Source organism: Somniosus microcephalus, chromosome 21, assembly GCF_052327205.1.
Source record: "Somniosus microcephalus isolate GS21.2 chromosome 21, FLI_Smic_1.0, whole genome shotgun sequence".
NCBI classification, from domain to species: domain Eukaryota; kingdom Metazoa; phylum Chordata; class Chondrichthyes; order Squaliformes; family Somniosidae; genus Somniosus; species Somniosus microcephalus.
This window is the reverse complement of record NC_141007.1, coordinates 6,158,369-6,177,793: the sequence shown is the minus strand read 5'-3', so window position 1 is coordinate 6,177,793 and position 19,425 is coordinate 6,158,369. Positions and strand designations below refer to the sequence as shown.

The window sequence follows — 19,425 nt, the reverse complement described above, 5'->3', positions numbered from 1 at the left end:
CAGAGTAAAGCTCCCTCTACACTGCCCCATCAAACACTCCCAGGGCAGGTACAGCACGGGTTAGATACAGAGTAAAGCTCCCTCTACACTGTCCCATCAAACACACCCAGGGCAGGTACAGCACGGGTTAGATACAGAGTAAAGCTCCCTCTACACTGCCCCATCAAACACTCCCAGGGCAGGTACAGCACGGGTTAGATACAGAGTAAAGCTCCCTCTACACTGCCCCATCAAACACTCCCAGGGCAGGTACAGCACGGGTTAGATACAGAGTAAAGCTCCCTCTACACTGTCCCATCAAACACTCCCAGGGCAGGTACAGCACGGGTTAGACACAGAGTAAAGCTCCCTCTACACTGCCCCATCAAACACTCCCAGGGCAGGTACAGCACGGGTTAGATACAGAGTAAAGCTCCCTCTACACTGTCCCATCAAACACACCCAGGGCAGGTACAGCACGGGTTAGATACAGAGTAAAGCTCCCACTACACTGTCCCATCAAACACACCCAGGGCAGGTACAGCACGGGTTAGATACAGAGTAAAGCTCCCTCTCCACTGTCCCATCAAATGTCACAGTATGCACCAAATTCAAGATCGACGAGCGACATTTCTCTCGTGTTTGGAGACTTTAATGCGAGCAGTGTGAATTGGAGCTTAGGCTGGTGTCTAACCCACCCAGTCCACCTGCGACACCGCTTTGACTTCCTGAACCTGATACTGGATATCGAGTCTGAACGGACTCCCTCACTGAACCAAACTGAAGAGCACACTGTTGACTGAAGGGGACCATCGTTCTGGTGGGTAAGCTGGGCAGTTACTCGTTGTCTGGAAAGTTTCTTACCTGTGCGTATTGATAAAGGTCGGTGGGTTTTATGGTCGGGTGAGAGTACAGCAGCTTGCTGACCAGGAAGTGGTACCAGGTGGACAGGATATCCTTCTTTTCAAGCAACGCGTCCTCGTTACCCGCTAGGATCTAAGAAGGAAACAGAAATTGTGTGTGCCCCTTGCTACAATCATGTCACAGGCAGGGCCAGGGAAGCAGTCGGGGTCGACAACTGGCCTTGACACCAGTGATGGGGGTGAAGTGGCGAGGGGAACATCAGTTAGGGCTCTCACTGTCAACTGCCACCCAGCTGGGGAGCACAAATGTGAAGACACCAAAATGAATGGTTTGGCCCGTTCCCAAGACACCCTTCCATTTGTTCCAACAACCTCTGACTGCAAGACATTAACACTTATCAAAACCGCTACCAGGACACGGGGACACATTACAGGGAAAATGCAAGTTCAGGACTTCTTCACAGAGTGATCACATCTGGAATGGTCTCTGGGTAGGGCAATGGAGCAAAAACCCTGCAATCATACAAGAGGCAGTCAGATGCTATAATGAGGAGTATCGTAAGATTTCCATGGATGGGCCGAATGGCCTCCCTACCTGTACTACTCTTCATGAACAATCAGATGATTTTAAAAAGCCTACGTCTTGGTGGGTAAATACACGGCATGGTGTGGTGTCGAGACAACTGTACGAGAAAGATCTTGGGTTCGATCCTATTGAGTCTATATGCAATCTCCTAAACGCTGGAACAGGAGTAGGCCGTTTAACTCCTCCAGCCTGTTCCACTTTTAATCAGATCATGGCTGATCGCCATCTCAGCTTCATGTCAACTCCATTCACCCGTTTTCGATCCAGGAAGGATCTCAAGTCTCTAAAGCACGAGGAATTTGCACATCCCGAGGAAACATTACAGAAGTTGGGCTTATTTTCTCTGGAAAAGAAACTAAGATCTAAGTGACTGTCTAAGTGAAATGTTCACAGTTGTGAATGAAATGACTGACCTTGGTAAACTGTTGATGGAAGTTCAAAATAGCCCACAGCAGGGGGGTGGGGGGGAAGATATTAAAAATTCAGGAGCCTGGGATAAGAAGGGTGATCCAGGCAGAAGCTTTTCCAGAAAGGGGAAGGGGGTTGAAGTGGACGGTGTAAATGTGGTCAAGCGACAATTAGATGAGTTTTTGAAGGACGTGTGAAGTGAGGGATTTGGTGTGAAGGTGGGGTTGATGTGTGAAAAGGGGACAGCCCTGCTGGGCCTAGTGGCCTTTTCCTGTTCCTAACAAGTTCTTGCGTTCGATCGGTCTTTGGCAGCTCCACAAACAGCATGCTGCTGGGAGTCATAGAGTTATACAGCACAGAAAGAGGCCCTTCGGCCCATCGTGTCTGCGCCGTCCATCAATCCCTGTCCAGTCTAATCCCATTTTCCAGCATTTGGTCCATAGCCTTGTATGCAATGGCATTTCAAGTGCTCATCCAAATGCTTCTTGAATGTTGTGAGGGTTCCTGCCTCTACCACCCTTTCAGGCAGTGAGTTCCAGATTCCAACCACCCTCTGGGTGAAAAAGTTCCTCCTCAAATCCCCTCTAAATCTCCTGCCCCTTACCCTGAATCTATGCCCCCTTGTTATTGACCCCCCCACTAAGGGGAAAAGTTCCTCTTTATCTACCCTATCTATGCCCCTCATTATTTTGTACACCTCAATCAGGTCCCCCCTCAGCCTTCTTTGCTCCAAGGAAAACAACCCCAGCCTGTTTAGTCTTTCTTCATAGCTGAGGCGCTCCAGCCCAGGTAACATCCTGGTGAATCTTCTCTGCACCCTCTCCAAAGCAATCACATCCTTCCTATAGTGAGGTGACCAGAACTGCACACAGTACTCCAGCTGTGGCCTCACCAGCGTTTTGTACAGCTCCATCATAACCTCCCTGCTCTTATATTCTATACCTCGGCTAATGAAGGCAAGTATCCCATATGCCTTTTTAACCACCTTATCTACCTGTTCCGCTGCCTTCAGGGATCTATGTACATGTACACCAAGGTCCCTCTGACCCTCTGTACTTCCTAGGGTCCTACCACTCATTGTGTATTCCCTTGCCTTATTTGTCTGTCCAAAATGCATCACCTCGCACTTTTCAGGGTTAAATTCCATTTGCCACTTTTCCGCCCATCTGACCAACCCGTTTATATCGTCCTGTAGCCTGAGGCTTTCCTCCTCGCAATTTACCACCCCACCAATTTTCGTGTCATCCGCGAACTTACTGATCATACCTTTTACATTCTCATCCAAATCATTTATGTAGATCACAAACAGCAAGGGACCCAGCACCGATCCCTGAGGTACCCCACTGGACACAGGCTTCCAGTCACAAAAGCAACCTTCGACCATCACCCTCTGCCTCCTGCCACTCAGCCAGTTTAGGATCCAACGCGCCAAGGCACCCTGGATCCCATGGGCTCTTACCTTCTTGACCAGTCTCCTATGCGGGACTTTGTCAAAAGCTTTGCTGAAGTCCATGTAAACCACATCCACAGCATTTCCCTCATCCACACAACTAGTCACCCCCTCGAAAAATTCAATCAGATTTGTCAGACATGATTTACCCTTGACAAAGCCATGCTGACTATCCCCGATTAATCCTTGCCTCTCCAAGTGGAGACTAATTTTGTCCCTCAGAATTTTTTCCAATAATTTCCCTACCACAGATGTTAGGCTCACTGGCCTGTAATTCCCTGGTTTATCCCTGCTACCCTTCTTGTATAATGGTACTACGTTAGCTGTTCTCCAGTCCTCTGGTACATCCCCTGTGGCCAGAGAGGTTCTGAAAATTTGTGTCAGAGCCCCTGCAATCTCCTCCTTTGCCTCATACAACAGCCTGGGATACATCTCGTCCGGGCCTGGGGATTTATCCACTTTTTGGCCTGCTAAAACCGCTAGTACCTCCTCCCTCTCGATGCTAATATGTTCAAGTATGTCACAGTCCCCTTGCCCGATTTCTATGTCTACATCGTCTTTCTCCATAGTGAACACAGATGCAAAAAATTCATTTAAAACCCCGCCTACATCATCTGGCTCTACACACAGATTGCCACTTTGGTCCCTAATGGGCCCTACCCTTTCCCTGGTTATCCTCTTGCCCTTAATATACTTATAAAACATCTTAGGATTTTCCTTTATTTTGCTCGCCAGTGTTATTTCATGGCCCCTCCTCGCCCTCCTAATTTCTTTTTTAAGTATGCCCCTGCACTTTTTATACTCCTCTAGGGCTTCCTCCGTCTTTAGTAACTGCCAAAAGCCCCCCTTTTTTTCCTAATGCATTTTTGTATATCCCTTGTCATCCAAGGTTCCCTTTGCTTGTTGGTCCCACCCTTGACCTTTACAGGAACATGTTGGCGTTGTACTCTCTCTATTTCCCTTCTGAAAGTCTCCCACTGTTTTGATGTGGATTTTCCTATAAGTAGCTGCTCCCAGTCCACTTTGGCCAGATCCTGCCTTATCATATTAAAATCGGCCTTCCCCCAATTTAGAACCCTTATTTCCGGGCCGTCCTTGTCTTTTTCCGGTTTGTTGGCTTCTCTATTGCGGATATAGCGAGAGTGAGAGTTCCAACAGCCTCAGAAAGGGCTCCACTGTACAGGCCAGGGTACGGTTCAATCAGAGCGCAGCACGGGCCTTTTTTCTTACCTGACAGATTAGTAGCAGTTCACCTCTGGATGCGAAGGTTCCCTCTCTCAGGCATCGCTGGCACTCCTCTTGCCAGTGTCGCCATTTCAACTCGAACTCTGTTAGGCTCTGATTACTGCCAGACTAAGGTGAGGGAAAGCAGACAGTCAAGAGACCATGAGATGGTTTAACACGGAGAACATTTTTTCAGAACAATAGGACAAAATCATTTTAAGTTATCCGACAGTGGCAGGGCACAGCATATGGGAACTTGAACATTGGGCTCACACGAATGGAAAAGTTACCAGATGCTCGAGTGAGCAAAGGCGACGGCTCGTGTTGGACTAAACCAGAGAGCCAGAGGGCCCAGGTTGAATCCCCAGTCTGGAATGGGTTAGCTGATCTTATCTGGGATGGCAGTAGGGATGTTACAATCGGCCTGAGCTGCAGGAGGGGGGTGGGGGGGGGGGGGGGGGTAAAAAATAATCAGCCCACTCCAGATCAGGAACCAGTAACCAGTGCTGCCAGGTGTACAGGGTCAGTCTTGGCTGCGTGCCCTCCATGGCCGAATAACCTGGCTAGGCTCACAAAGGAAGAGCGGCAACTCGGACAAGGCATTGGAGGATGGCTGGCACCTGCCTTCAGCTATAACAAACCCAGCCTGGGGCATCACTTCCCAGTAAACACTCGCTTCCTTTCCCAGTGGTGAATCCCAATCCTTGACAGAGGGGAAGCAGCTGTCCACCTCCCTAACCTTCCACCAGTCCAGTCGCAACACCGGGAGGGTCGGGGAGGAGAGGGGACGGAAGGGGAGGGGAGGGGAGGGGAGAGGAGGGGCGGGGGTGGGGAGGGGAGGGGCGGGGAGGGTGGGGCGGGTGGTGTGGGGTGGGGAGGGGTGGGGAGGGGCGGGTGGTGTGGGGTGGGGAGGGGCGGGGCGGGTGGGGAGGGGCGGGGTGCTGTGACCAAGCCTTTTGTTGTTGTGGGCCATGCAAGTGTGTAGCAAAGCCACACCTAGTCACCGATACTAACAGACTGTAGTATTCCTGTTCAAGGATACTCCATCACGGAGGAAACAGCGCCAAGAACAGCTCTTCCCAAACCTCGCAGTCCACAAACTTCAAACAGGATGAAGCATTTAATCTGAAATAGAAGCGCAACTAGGACCAGGCTCCAGACTGGACACCCATGTTGTACACAACCCCTGGGGTCCACTTTACAGCACAACAGACCGACCCACCCACTCACTTTCCTTGCCTCTCTCCACTTAGCACTGTCCCCTTCTCCGTGACACAAACCGGATCAGCAGGCGTGCAGGTGAGGAGACTGGTTTGGAAACTGCCCTTTCAGCTCTTGGACGGAGATTGAAATCCAGCCCAGACTGATGGGATGAAAGTTTCCTTTGTTACAGTAATGTCCGTCTGTAAAGCGACTTTGGCCAGTCTCTTATTCTGTATCCAAAACTGCCTTTTAAGGAACCTTCATCGACCCAGGTGCCCAAGAAGGGCAAGTGTTTAATCTTTGAGCCAGTCCGGGCTGGGCAGGGTTATCTGGGTTTGGCTGGGCAGTAGCAGTTGGGATGGGACAATTGGGCTCAGCACCACAAAATTAGGGAGGTGCGGGGAATAAATCAGCAGGGCCCCCTGTTCTTGCTCACTGTCCAACAGTCCCAGGTTGAGGCACATGTCAGTCGGTGAGAGGGGAGCAAGGGATGGGGCTGTGATGCTGGGCAACCTGCAGAGGCTCCGTTAATGCTCACACATAAATAAAGGCCACATAAAGGGAGATAACAGGCAGAAACCAGAGCTCGCAGAAACAGACTTCAGCAAGGAGTCACCACTCGAGGGAAGAGTAAAAACTGGCAAAAAATGCCACTTTCGACGGGGTACCAAAGGATCCTTGGAGATCTACCCGAGAGCGAGTCAGTGCCCTCACTCTTCAGGACAGAGGAAACTCAGAAATGCAACTCGGTGACCTACAATGAAAAGGGGCATCTTCCTCAACAGATCATCCATACACCTGTACATGGAAACGGCTGCAGGTTCATTCAAGGCCTTCTTAACCAGCAGCTGTCGGGCTTCCCCCACCCGGCCTTGTAGCACGTAGCCAACAACCTGGAAAAATACAAGGGAGAATGTCACAGGAGTCAGACCCTGAACCCCTCCACCTTCCAAACACTCCAATCCTGAAAACTCAACACTGCACACCCGCTCCCAGCCCCCTCCCCAGAGACTGAACCGTCACACCCAGGCCCCTCCCCCGAGACAGACCCTCCGCACCCAGGCCCCTCCCCCCGGTACCGACCCTCCGCTCCCAGCCCCCTCCCCAGAGACTGACCCTCCGCACCTAACCCCTCTCCCGGTACTGACCCTCCGCACCCAGGCCCCTCCCCCGGTACTGACCCTCCGCTCCCAGCCCCCTCCCCCGAGACTGACCCTCCACACCCAGGCCCCTCCCCCGAGACTGACCCTCCGCTCCCAGCCCCCTCCCCAGAGACTGACCCTCCGCACCCAGCCCCCTCCCCCGAGACTGACCCTCCGCACCCAGGCCCCTCTCCCGGTACTGACCCTCCGCTCCCAGCCCCCTCCCCCGAGACTGACCCTCCGCACCCAGGCCCCTCCCCTGAGACTGACCCTCCGCACCCAGGCCCCTCCCCCGAGACTGACCCTCCGCTCCCAGCCCCCTCCCCCGAGACTGACCCTCCGCACCCAGGCCCCTCCCCCGAGACTGACCCCCGCTCCCAGCCCCCTCCCCAGAGACTGAACCGTCACACCCAGGCCCCTCCCCCGAGACTGACCCTCCGCACCCAGGCCCCTCCCCCGAGACTGACCCTCCGCACCCAGGCCCCTCCCCCGAGACTGACCCTCCGCTCCCAGCCCCCTCCCCCGGTACTGACCCTCCGCACCCAGGCCCCTCCCCCGGTAATGACCCTCCGCACCCAGCCCCCTCCCCCGAGACTGACCCTCCGCACCCAGCCTCCTCCCCCGAGACTGACCCTCCGCTCCCAGCCCCCTCCCCCGAGACTGACCCTCCGCACCCAGGCCCCTCCCCCGAGACTGACCCTCCGCACCCAGGCCCCTCCCCCGAGACTGACCCTCCGCACCCAGGCCCCTCCCCCGAGACTGACCCTCCGCACCCAGGCCCCTCCCCCGAGACTGACCCTCCGCACCCAGGCCCCTCCCCGAGACTGACCCTCCGCACCCAGCCACTCCCCGGTACTGACCCTCCGCTCCCAGCCCCCTCCCCGAGACTGACCCTCCGCACCCAGGCCCCTCCCCCGGTACTGACCCTCCGCTCCCAGCCCCCTCCCCCGAGACTGACCCTCCGCACCCAGGCCCCTCTCCCGGTACTGACCCTCCGCACCCAGGCCCCTCCCCCGAGACTGACCCTCCGCTCCCAGCCCCCTCCCCAGCAGACTGACCCTCCGCACCCAGCCCCCTCCCCCGAGACTGACCCTCCGCACCCAGGCCCCTCTCCCGGTACTGACCCTCCGCTCCCAGCCCCCTCCCCCGAGACTGACCCTCCGCACCCAGGCCCCTCCCCTGAGACTGACCCTCCGCACCCAGGCCCCTCCCCCGAGACTGACCCTCCGCTCCCAGCCCCCTCCCCCGGTACTGACCCTCCGCACCCAGGCCCTTCTCCCAGTGCTGACCCTCCGCACCCAGGCCCCTCCCCCGAGACTGACCCTCCGCTCCCAGCCCCCTCCCCCGAGACTGACCCTCCGCACCCAGGCCCCTCCCCCGAGACTGACCCTCCGCTCCCAGCCCCCTCCCCGAGACTGACCCTCCGCACCCAGGCCCCTCCCCCGAGACTGACCCCCGCTCCCAGCCCCCTCCCCAGAGACTGACCCGTCACACCCAGGCCCCTCCCCCGGTACTGACCCTCCGCTCCCAGCCCCCTCCCCCGAGACTGAACCGTCACACCCAGGCCCCTCCCCCGAGACTGACCCTCCGCACCCAGGCCCCTCCCCCGAGACTGACCCTCCGCTCCCAGCCCCCTCCCCCGGTACTGACCCTCCGCACCCAGGCCCCTCCCCCGGTAATGACCCTCCGCTCCCAGCCCCCTTCCCCGAGACTGACCCTCCGCTCCCAGCCCCCTCCCCCGGTACTGACCCTCCGCACCCAGGCCCCTCCCCCGAGACTGACCCTCCGCACCCAGGCCCCTCCCCCGAGACTGACCCTCCGCTCCCAGCCCCCTCCCCCGAGACTGACCCTCCGCACCCAGGCCCCTCCCCCGAGACTGACTCTCCGCTCCCAGCCCCCTCCCCCGAGACTGACCCTCCGCACCCAGGCCCCTCCCCCGAGACTGACCCTCCGCTCCCAGCCCCCTCCCCCGAGACTGACCCTCCGCACCCAGCCCCCTCCCCCGAGACTGACCCTCCGCACCCAGCCCCCTCCCCCGAGACTGACCCTCCACACCCAGGCCCCTCCCCCGAGACTGAACTGTCGCACCCAGCCCCCTCCCCCAAGACTGACCCTCCGCACCCAGCCCCCTCCCCCGAGACTGACCGTCCGCTCCCAGCCCCCTCCCCCGAGACCCTCCGCACCCAGCCCCCTCCCCCGAGACTGACCCTCCGCACCCAGCCCCCTCCCCCGAGACTGACCCTCCGCTCCCAGCCCCCTCCCCAGAGACTGACCCTCCGCACCCAGGCCCCTCCCCCGAGACTGACCCTCCGCACCCAGGCCCCTCCCCCGAGACTGACCCTCCGCACCCAGGCCCCTCCCCCGAGACTGACACTCCGCACCCAGGCCCCTCCCCCGAGACTGACCCTCCGCTCCCAGCCGCCTCCCCCGAGACTGACCCTCCGCACCCAGCCCCCTCCCCCGAGACTGACCCTCCGCACCCAGCCCCCTCCCCCGAGACTGACCCTCCGCACCCAGGCCCCTCCCCCGAGACTGACCCTCCGCACCCAGGCCCCTCCCCCGAGACTGAACCGTCACACCCAGGCCCCTCCCCCGGTACTGACCCTCCGCACCCAGGCCCCTCCCCCGAGACTGACCCTCCGCACCCAGGCCCCTCCCCCGGTACTGACCCTCCGCACCCAGGCCCCTCCCCCGGTACTGACCCTCCGCACCCAGGCCCCTCCCCCGGTACTGACCCTCCGCACCCAGGCCCCTCCCCCGAGACTGACCCTCCGCACCCAGGCCCCTCCCCCGAGACTGAACCGTCACACCCAGCCCCCTCCCCCGAGACTGACCCTCCGCACCCAGCCACCTCCCCCGAGACTGACCCTCCGCACCCAGGCCCCTCCCCCGAGACTGAACCGTCACACCCAGGCCCCTCCCCCGAGACTGACCCTCCGCACCCAGCCACCTCCCCCGAGACTGAACCGTCACACCCAGCCCCCTCCCCCGAGACTGACCCTCCGCACCCAGGCCCCTCCCCCGAGACTGAACCGTCACACCCAGCCCCCTCCCCCGAGACTGACCCTCCGCACCCAGGCCCCTCCCCCGAGACTGAACCGTCACACCCAGCCCCCTCCCCCGAGACTGACCCTCCGCACCCAGGCCCCTCCCCCGAGACTGAACCGTCACACCCAGGCCACTCCCCCGAGACTGACCCTCCGCACCCAGCCCCCTCCCCCGAGACTGACCCTCCGCACCCAGCCCCCTCCCCCGAGACTGACCCTCCGCACCCAGGCCCCTCCCCCGAGACTGACCCTCCGCACCCAGGCCCCTCCCCCGAGACTGACCCTCCGCACACAGCCACCTCCCCCGAGACTGAACCGTCACACCCAGCCCCCTCCCCCGAGACTGAACCGTCACACCCAGCCCCCTCCCCCGAGACTGACCCTCCGCACCCAGCCACCTCCCCCGAGACTGACCCTCCACACCCAGGCCCCTCCCCCGAGACTGACCCTCCGCACCCAGCCCCCTCCCCCGAGACTGACCCTCCACACCCAGGCCCCTCCCCCGAGACTGAACTGTCGCACCCAGCCCCCTCCCCCAAGACTGACCCTCCGCACCCAGCCCCCTCCCCCGAGACTGACCGTCCGCTCCCAGCCCCCTCCCCCGAGACCCTCCGCACCCAGCCCCCTCCCCCGAGACTGACCCTCCGCACCCAGCCCCCTCCCCCGAGACTGACCCTCCGCTCCCAGCCCCCTCCCCAGAGACTGACCCTCCGCACCCAGGCCCCTCCCCCGAGACTGACCCTCCGCACCCAGGCCCCTCCCCCGAGACTGACCCTCCGCACCCAGGCCCCTCCCCCGAGACTGACCCTCCGCACCCAGGCCCCTCCCCCGAGACTGACCCTCCGCTCCCAGCCCCCTCCCCCGAGACTGACCCTCCGCACCCAGCCCCCTCCCCCGAGACTGACCCTCCGCACCCAGCCCCCTCCCCCGAGACTGACCCTCCGCACCCAGGCCCCTCCCCCGAGACTGACCCTCCGCACCCAGGCCCCTCCCCCGAGACTGAACCGTCACACCCAGGCCCCTCCCCCGGTACTGACCCTCCGCACCCAGGCCCCTCCCCCGAGACTGACCCTCCGCACCCAGGCCCCTCCCCCGGTACTGACCCTCCGCACCCAGGCCCCTCCCCCGGTACTGACCCTCCGCACCCAGGCCCCTCCCCCGGTACTGACCCTCCGCACCCAGGCCCCCTCCCCCGAGACTGACCCTCCGCACCCAGGCCCCTCCCCCGAGACTGAACCGTCACACCCAGCCCCCTCCCCCGAGACTGACCCTCCGCACCCAGCCACCTCCCCCGAGACTGACCCTCCGCACCCAGCCCCCTCCCCCGAGACTGACCCTCCGCACCCAGGCCACCTCCCCCGAGACTGAACCGTCACACCCAGGCCCCTCCCCCGAGACTGACCCTCCGCACAGCCACCTCCCCCGAGACTGAACCGTCACACCCAGCCCCCTCCCCCGAGACTGACCCTCCGCACCCAGGCCCCTCCCCCGAGACTGAACCGTCACACCCAGCCCCCTCCCCCGAGACTGACCCTCCGCACCCAGGCCCCTCCCCCGAGACTGAACCGTCACACCCAGCCCCCTCCCCCGAGACTGACCCTCCGCACCCAGGCCCCTCCCCCGAGACTGAACCGTCACACCCAGTCCCCTCCCCCGAGACTGACCCTCCGCACCCAGGCCCCTCCCCCGAGACTGAACCGTCACACCCAGGCCCCTCCCCCGAGACTGACCCTCCGCACCCAGCCCCCTCCCCCGAGACTGACCCTCCGCACCCAGCCCCCTCCCCGAGACTGACCCTCCGCACCCAGGCCCCTCCCCGAGACTGACCCTCCGCACCCAGGCCCCTCCCCCGAGACTGACCCTCCGCACCCAGCCCCCTCCCCCGAGACTGAACCGTCACACCCAGCCCCCTCCCCCGAGACTGACCCTCCGCACCCAGCCACCTCCCCAGAGACTGAACCGTCACACCCAGGCCCCTCCCCACCCAAAACCTGCACATAATCCTCTGAATCAGGAGACCTCAGCTGTAAGCAGCAGCCTGGAATTATTTCACATTTAATGCTACAGAAATGAGATGTTTGAAGTTCCCTGCCGGTAGTTAGCCAAGGCACAGCCCCAACTGCTCTGTCATAGCCTAAGATGGGGAAGTGCAGCGTGCTAAATGACCACTTTCCGTGTGTGAAACTAGACAGTCAGCAGGCTATTCAACTGTGGGGCCATCACAGCCAAGCTCAATCACCTGCCCTGAGCCGAGATCCCCATGCGCACACACACTTCCCAGCACAGGGCACCAGGCAGTGATCAGGAACAGGACGGCTGCCTGATTCGGTCCCCTCCTTATCCCAGGACACTGCGGATAATCGGAGCACCCCGGCTGAGGTCAGGGCACGGGCTGGACCTGTATCCCACCTGGCCCGCGGAACTCAGCAACACAGACAGTGTTTTAATACTGGGACCACCACCCCACCCACCATCACCTCCAGCGAGAGCTGTGGTGAGTCAGAGCTCCTGAGCACAGAGTCAGCACTTACCACGTTCCAGTAGTACAGGTGCGTTGTGGGGCTGTCAGAAGCCAGGAGCTGTTCGGTCATAGAATCCACCTGGCAGACGTGCAGTCTGATCCAGTCCAGAAGGAATATCATGAGAGAACCAGCTGCAAGCAGAATTACTGCCTTAATATTTCCACAAAGCACAGCATTAGAACATCTTGTTGAAACAATTCAGAGTCACAACCCATTGCTGCAGCGAGGGTTTTGCTTTTCCCTCCTCCTCAGAGAATATTATTTCTGAAAAGGTTTCCAGTCCCTATCCAGCCTCCTGCTCCTGCTGGGAGACAGGTCCCATCGGCATCAGCAGTCCTCCAGCGGCAGGTTTCATACTTGAGCCTAGACAGGGGCAGTCACGGGCTGTTCAACCAGAGGGCACCACAACCAGTCTAACCTCGCCCTTGGCCAACAGCCACACACTGCCTTCACACAGCAATCGAGAACAGGAGCTCTGGTGGAGTCTTCGCCTCTCTGGCCCAGTAGAACGCCTCCTGCTGTCTTGGCTAACCCTGCGGGCACGGAGATCCCAGCCTAGGGACTCCTGGCCAACACAGCCCAGGGTGATGCCTGCACTCTCCAGCCACACAAGGATGCTGCACTGATGTTTTATTTCTACCAATTATAGTAGTCCTGGTACTGGATCAGTAACCCATCAGGTTGAGAGTTCAAATCCCACCTGGACAAGTTGTGAAATTGAATTCAGTAAAGAACATAATAACACAAGAATTAGGAATATAAGTAGGCCCCTCGAGCCTGCTCCACCATTCAATAAGATCATGGCTGATCTTCGACCTCAACTCCACTTTCCCGCCCGATCCCCATATCCCTCGATTCTCCAAAAGTCCAAAAATCTATCGATCTCGGCCTTGAATATACTCAAATGTCCTGAAATTGCGGTCTCCCCGACGGCGTAATCCATTTGAAAGGCCCCGCAACTTACGGGCTTCCGCATCCGGAACTTGCGATCTGTCAAGGTACACCTTGCAATAAAAGCCAACATGACATTTGCCTTCCTAATTACTTGCTGTACCTGCATGCTAACCTTGTGTTTCCTGTACGAGGACACCTAAATCTCTCTGAGCACCAACATTTGAAAGTTTCTCACCATGTAAAAAAGATTCTGTTTTTCTATTCTTCCCACCAAAATGAATAACCTCACATTTCCCCACATTATAGTCCATCTGTCACCTTATTCCCCAATCATTAACCTGTCCATATCCCTTTGCATCCTCCTCAGCTTACTTTCCCAGCTAGCGTTATATCAGCAGCAAACTTGGATACATTATACTCGGTCCCTTCATCTAAGTCATTAATATAGATTGTAAATAGCTGAGGCCCCAACACTGATCCTTGCAGCACCCCACCAGTTACAGCCTGCCAACCGGAAAATGACTACTCTCTGTTTTCTGTCCGTTAACCAATCCTCTATCCATGCTAATATATTACCCCCAACCCCATGAGCCCTCATCTTGCGTAGCAGCCTTTTATGTGGCACCTTATCGAATGCCTTTTGGAAATCCAAATATACTACATCCACTGGTCCCCCTTTATCTACCCTGCTAGTTACATCCTCAAAAAACTAATAAATTTGTCAAACACGCTTTCCCTTTCATAATATGATTAGGCAGAGTCAACATGGTTTTATGATTTTCTCAGTGCCCTGATACCACTTCCTTAACAATGGATTCCAGCATTTCCCCGACGACTGATGTCAGGCTAACTGGCCTGTAGTTCCCGATTTTCTCTCTCCCTCCTTTCTTGAATATCGGGGTTACATTTGCGACATTTCCAATCCGCTGGGACCGTTCTAGAATCTAGGGAATTTTGGAAGATCACAACCAATGCATCCACTATCTCTGCAGCCACCTCTTTTAGAACCCTAGGATGTGGGCCGTCAGGTCCAGGGGATTTGTCGGCTTTTAGTCCCATTACTTTCTCAAGTATGTTTTCTCTCCTGATCTTAATTACTTTAAGTTCCTCACTCTCATTAGCCCCTTGGTTCCCCACTATTCCCAGCATGCTTTTTATGTCTTCTATGGTGAAGACAGATACAAAATATTTGTTTAAAGTCTCTGCCATTTCCTTATTCCCCATTATAATTTCTCCAGTCTCAGCCTCTAAGGGACCAACACTTACTTTTGCTACTCTCTTCCTTTTTACATACTTGTAGAAACTCTGACAATCTGTTTTTATTTCTCTTGCTAGTTTACTCTCATTCTATTTTCTCCCTTTTTAATCAAATTTTTGGTCATCCTTTGCTGGTTTCTAAAGCTCTCTGTTCTGGACTTATGGACATTTTACATGCAGATAGCACCCTCTGGTGGTGGTTATTGTGTTAGCAGTGTTTGTATGCAGCAGAGGTCAGTTGACCTTTCTTCCTGTTTGACCCAGGAAGACGTTTTCCCAGAAAGAACCTGACTTGAGTAATGGAGAATTCCATGAGGGATTCGCAATCCAGTGTAATCTGATCTCATATGTTAGGCCATACGCAATATCTGTGAGTATCTTTGTTTGTTAACATGATAGCAACTTTGTCAGTGTAGTATTTTGACAATACTATGTTTATAAGAAGTAATAGTTGGTATTTACAGAAGTACAGCTCAAATGTTAGTTAGTTATACAATTAGTCTATTCTACTGTTGTAAATATGTTTATATCTTATGTAATATCTAATGTATAGTACTCAGTTTTATGTACAAAACATACTTTGTCTTTGTTTACAGTTTCACAAATTTGTTCAAGTAAAGCTTCAAAACAGCAAATCGGCTTCGAGGAATTATTTGAATAAGTATTTAACTTGCTGGATAACTAGATAGGAGCACGTCTAGCGAGGCCAGTACAGTGAAAAGATAGCAATACGGCTAGCTGTGAAGAGTGGAGCAGCAGGAACTCAGAGTAAGCCTTAACCTTGTACACCACACCTACCTCACATCAACATGTCAGAAGATAATAAAGAAAATGCTTTGCAGCGAGGAGAAGACCTTAAACAGGAAGACGAAACTGTAGAATGTGACAATCGGTCTATAAGCTCCGGTTACTACAGATCGCAAGCTGGTTCACGGTCATCAGGTGGTTCTAGAGTAAGCATGGCCATCGCCAAAGCACGGGCTAAGCTAGTAGCAGCTCAAGCCAGAGCTGCGCATGCGGACAGTGAAATAGAAATAAAAGTAAGACAGGCCCGTCTCCAAGCTGACCAGGCCCGTCACCAAGTTGAATGCCAGGCTGACCAGGCCCGTCACCAAGCCGACCAGGCCCAACTCCAAGCTGACCAGGCCCGTCACCAAGCTGAACTCCAAGCTGACCAGGCCCGTCACCAAGCCGACCAGGCCCAACTCCAAGCTGACCAGGCCCGTCACCAAGCTGAACTCCAAGCTGACCAGGCCCGTCACCAGGTTGAACGCCAGGCTGAACAGGCCCGTCACCAAGTGGAACGCCAGGCTGACCAGGCCCGTCACCAAGCTGACCTGGCCCGTCACCAAGTGGAACGCCAGGCTGACCAGGCCCGTCACCAAGCTGACCTGGCCCGTCACCAGGTTGAACGCCAGGCTGACCAGGCCCGTCACCAAGCCACATTAGACGCCCTGCAGCAACAAAAAGAGATAGTTGCTGCATTAGCTGAGACACAAGTATTCGAGGCAATTTTGGAGGGAGCTGATCCCGAGACAGCTTACAAACCTTTAATTCCCGTTTCGTGGCAGAGTCGACGACAGCGCACCATAGATTACGTGAGCGACCATGCCGACATACTGTTTACAAGAGAGAGGGATGAAGGCCCGCACATCTCTACAGACGCAGGCACTTCATATAACATGCCCCAAGTTGCCAACCAAGGTCAAAGTAGACAGCGTGCCTCAAGCCGCAGAGTCTCCCCCAGCAGAACGGAAGACACGGTGCAGAGGAATAGAACGCTGAATAGAGAAAGTCAGCAGCAAACCCCCTCTCGTTTCCTTGAGACCCCCAACAGAGCCCCTATTCAGGGCAACCCTGGCACAGGTCCCAGCACCTACGACCTTGCCAAATACCTTGCAAGCAGCCAGCTGGTGACTACAGGGTTAACCAAGTTTGATGACAGGCCGGAGAATTATCGGGCTTGGAAGTCCTCCTTCCACGGTGCCATATCAGGCTTAGACCTGTCGGCAGAAGAGCTCGGCCTTCTTATCAAATGGCTCGGCCCAGATTCCGCCGAACAGGCACGCAGGGTAAAAGCGGTCAATGTGGGACATCCGCCAGCGGGGTTGAAGAAGGCTTGGGCGAGGCTGGAAGAAAGCTACGGCTCACCTGAAGCCATTGAAAGGGCTCTCTTTGACAGGTTGGAGAACTTTCCGAAGTTGACGAATAAGGAACCCCAGAAAATCTGCGACCTTGGAGATCTGCTGTCGGAACTCGAAGCCGCAAAGCAGGACGGCTACCTACCCGGTCTATCGTACTTAGACACTTCCAGAGGGGTAAGTCCCATCATTGAGAAGCTTCCATTTAACCTGCAGGAGAAATGGATAACGTTTGGATCAAAGTTCAAGCTAAAGCACAACGTGGCCTTCCCACCATTCTCTGCGTTTGTCAAATTCATCCGTAAAGAAGCCAAAACCAAGAACGACCCCAGCTTCAACCTCTTCTCCTCCCACCCAGCACTTGCCAGAAGAGACAAGTTCGACAGACATGGAAAGACACCAATATCTGTCAACAAAATGCAAGTGTCTTCAACTGAGAACACAAAGGTTCAGAAGAAACCTGAGGATTTGAGCAAACAATGCCCTATCCACAACAAGCCCCATCCATTAAAGAAGTGCAGAGGCTTCAGGGAGATGTCCCTGGAAGATCAGAAACAGTATCTCAAAGAGAACTCTATATGTTTCAAGTGCTGCTCTTCCACGAGCCATCTCGCCAAGAACTGCAAGGTTGATGCAAAATGCACAGAATGTGAAAGTGATCGGCACATTTCAGCACTCCACCTAGGCCCAGCTCCTTGGAAATCAGAGTCGCCTCCTCCCGCCTCAGAGCACGGCGGGGAGAGGGAGCTGCCGGTCTGGAGATTACATCCAGGTGCACCGAGGTGTGTGGAGAAGGAGCGAGCGCAAGAGCATGTTCCAAGATATGCCTCGTTAATGTGTACCCTGTAGGACGTCGCCAAGAATCTGAGAAGATGTATGCCATACTAGACGAACAAAGCAATCGTTCTCTAGCAAGATCCGAGTTCTTCAACATCTTCAAGGTCAAAGGAAGTCCATCGCCTTACACGCTGAAGACGTGTGCTGGACTTTCAGAGACAGCCGGCAGGAGGGCCTGCGGTTATGTTGTTGAGTCAGCCGACGGGACGATTAGCCTCCCCCTTCCTACACTCATCGAATGTAATCAAGTCCCCGACAACCGTGCTGAGATTCCCCCTCCGAATGCAGCTCGTCATCACCGTCATCGGAGACGCATTGCAGACGAGATCCCACCTCTTGATCCAGATGCAGGCATACTTCTGTTGTTGGGAAGGGACATCCTGAGGGTACATAAGATAAGGGAGCAGATCAACGGTCCATATGACGCCCCTTTCGCCCAAAGGCTAGACCTCGGCTGGGTCGTTGTTGGAGATGTGTGCCTCAAGGGCGCTCACAAGCCATCTCAGGTGAGCACACCCAAGACTTCCATCTTGGAGAATGGTCGTCCAAGCTACCTTACCCCATGCAGTAGTCAGATCCGAGTGACAGAGAAGTTCAGTCATACGGCTCAGCCTCAGAAAACCCCAGCGCTGATCTCCGCAGACAGCGCACAGATGATGCTCACTGGAGAGAACCCGGGTCAGTCAGTCTTCTGTCGCACCGTCAACGACCACAAACTTGCTCCATCGATCGACGACATGAGGTTCCTCCAGATTATGGACAATGAGGTCCCTCGTGACAGCTCTAACAGCTGGGTTGCACCCTTACCCTTCCAGAACCCCAGACGACGGCTGCCGAACAACAGGGGTTATGCCTATAATCGTCTTAACTCACTCCGTCGCACACTAGAGAAGAAGCCAAAGATGAAAGCACACTTCCTAGAATGTCAAGAAAATGCTTGTCAACGATCATGCAGAGCTAGCTCCTCCACTCCAGGAAGGCCAAGAGTGTTGGTACCTCCCTTCCTTCGGAGTCTATCACCCCAAAAAGCCGGAACAGATCCACGTGGCGTTTGACTCCAGTGCACCATATCAGGGAGTCTCTCTCAACGACGTACTCCTCACAGGGCCCGATCTCAACAACAGCCTCTTGGGAGTACTCATGAGATTCAGGAAAGAGCCCGTCGCCATCACTGCCGATATCCAGCACATGTTTCATTGCTTTGTGGTGAGAGAAGACCACAGAGACTTCCTCCGCTTCCTGTGGTATCGGGACAACGACCCCCAATAGAGACATTGTGGACTACAGAATGCGTGTCCATGTCTTTGGGAATAGCCCGTCCCCTGCTGTCGCCATATACGGACTGAGGAGGGCTGCCAAGGAAGAAGATGACGACTTTGGCAGTGATGTGAGAGGGTTCATCGAACGAGAGTTCTATGTCGACGACGCACTGAAGTCATTCCCGACCGAAGCAGAGGCCATCAGTACCCTCGGACGAGCCCAGGAACTACTTGCACTATCCAACCTCAGGCTGCATAAGATAGCCTCTAACAGACCAGCAGTGATGGAGGCATTCCCCCCTGAAGATCGTGCTAAGGACATCAAGGACCTAGACCTCTTTACTGATGACCTCCCCCTACAGCGTAGCCTAGGAGTGTCTTGGAACATAGCAACAGACACGTTCACGTTCCAAGTCTTAAATGCCAAGAAACCCTTCACACGTAGAGGAGTGCTCTCTACAGTCAACAGCCTATACGACCCTCTCGGCTTCTTAGCCCCTGTCACCATACAAGGCAGGCTGCTCCTCAGGGAACTCTCCACATGTGCTGAAGAGTGGGATTCACCTCTCCCTGAAGAGATGCAGAGTGGGACAGATGGAGAGACTCACTCCAA

The 19,425-nt window shown here is 56.3% G+C and overlaps 2 protein-coding genes across 2 annotated transcripts in view; one reads left to right on the top strand and one right to left on the bottom strand.

Annotated features, from left to right (window-relative positions):
• The window catches only part of mrps7 (mitochondrial ribosomal protein S7), a 1,172,241-nt gene that overhangs the window by 136,108 nt on the left and 1,016,708 nt on the right, over nucleotides 1-19,425 (top strand). The gene's annotated exons all lie outside the window — the stretch shown is intronic.
• nup85 (nucleoporin 85) overlaps nucleotides 1-19,425 on the bottom strand; it is a 57,828-nt gene that overhangs the window by 23,968 nt on the left and 14,435 nt on the right. The window contains exons 5-8 of the mRNA XM_085964069.1: nucleotides 12,434-12,555; nucleotides 6,472-6,606; nucleotides 4,517-4,639; nucleotides 844-975 (exon numbers count right to left, since the gene is read on the bottom strand). Coding sequence (XP_085820195.1) covers nucleotides 844-975; nucleotides 4,517-4,639; nucleotides 6,472-6,606; nucleotides 12,434-12,555 — 512 coding nt within the window. The remainder of the gene's footprint in view (nucleotides 1-843; nucleotides 976-4,516; nucleotides 4,640-6,471; nucleotides 6,607-12,433; nucleotides 12,556-19,425) is intronic.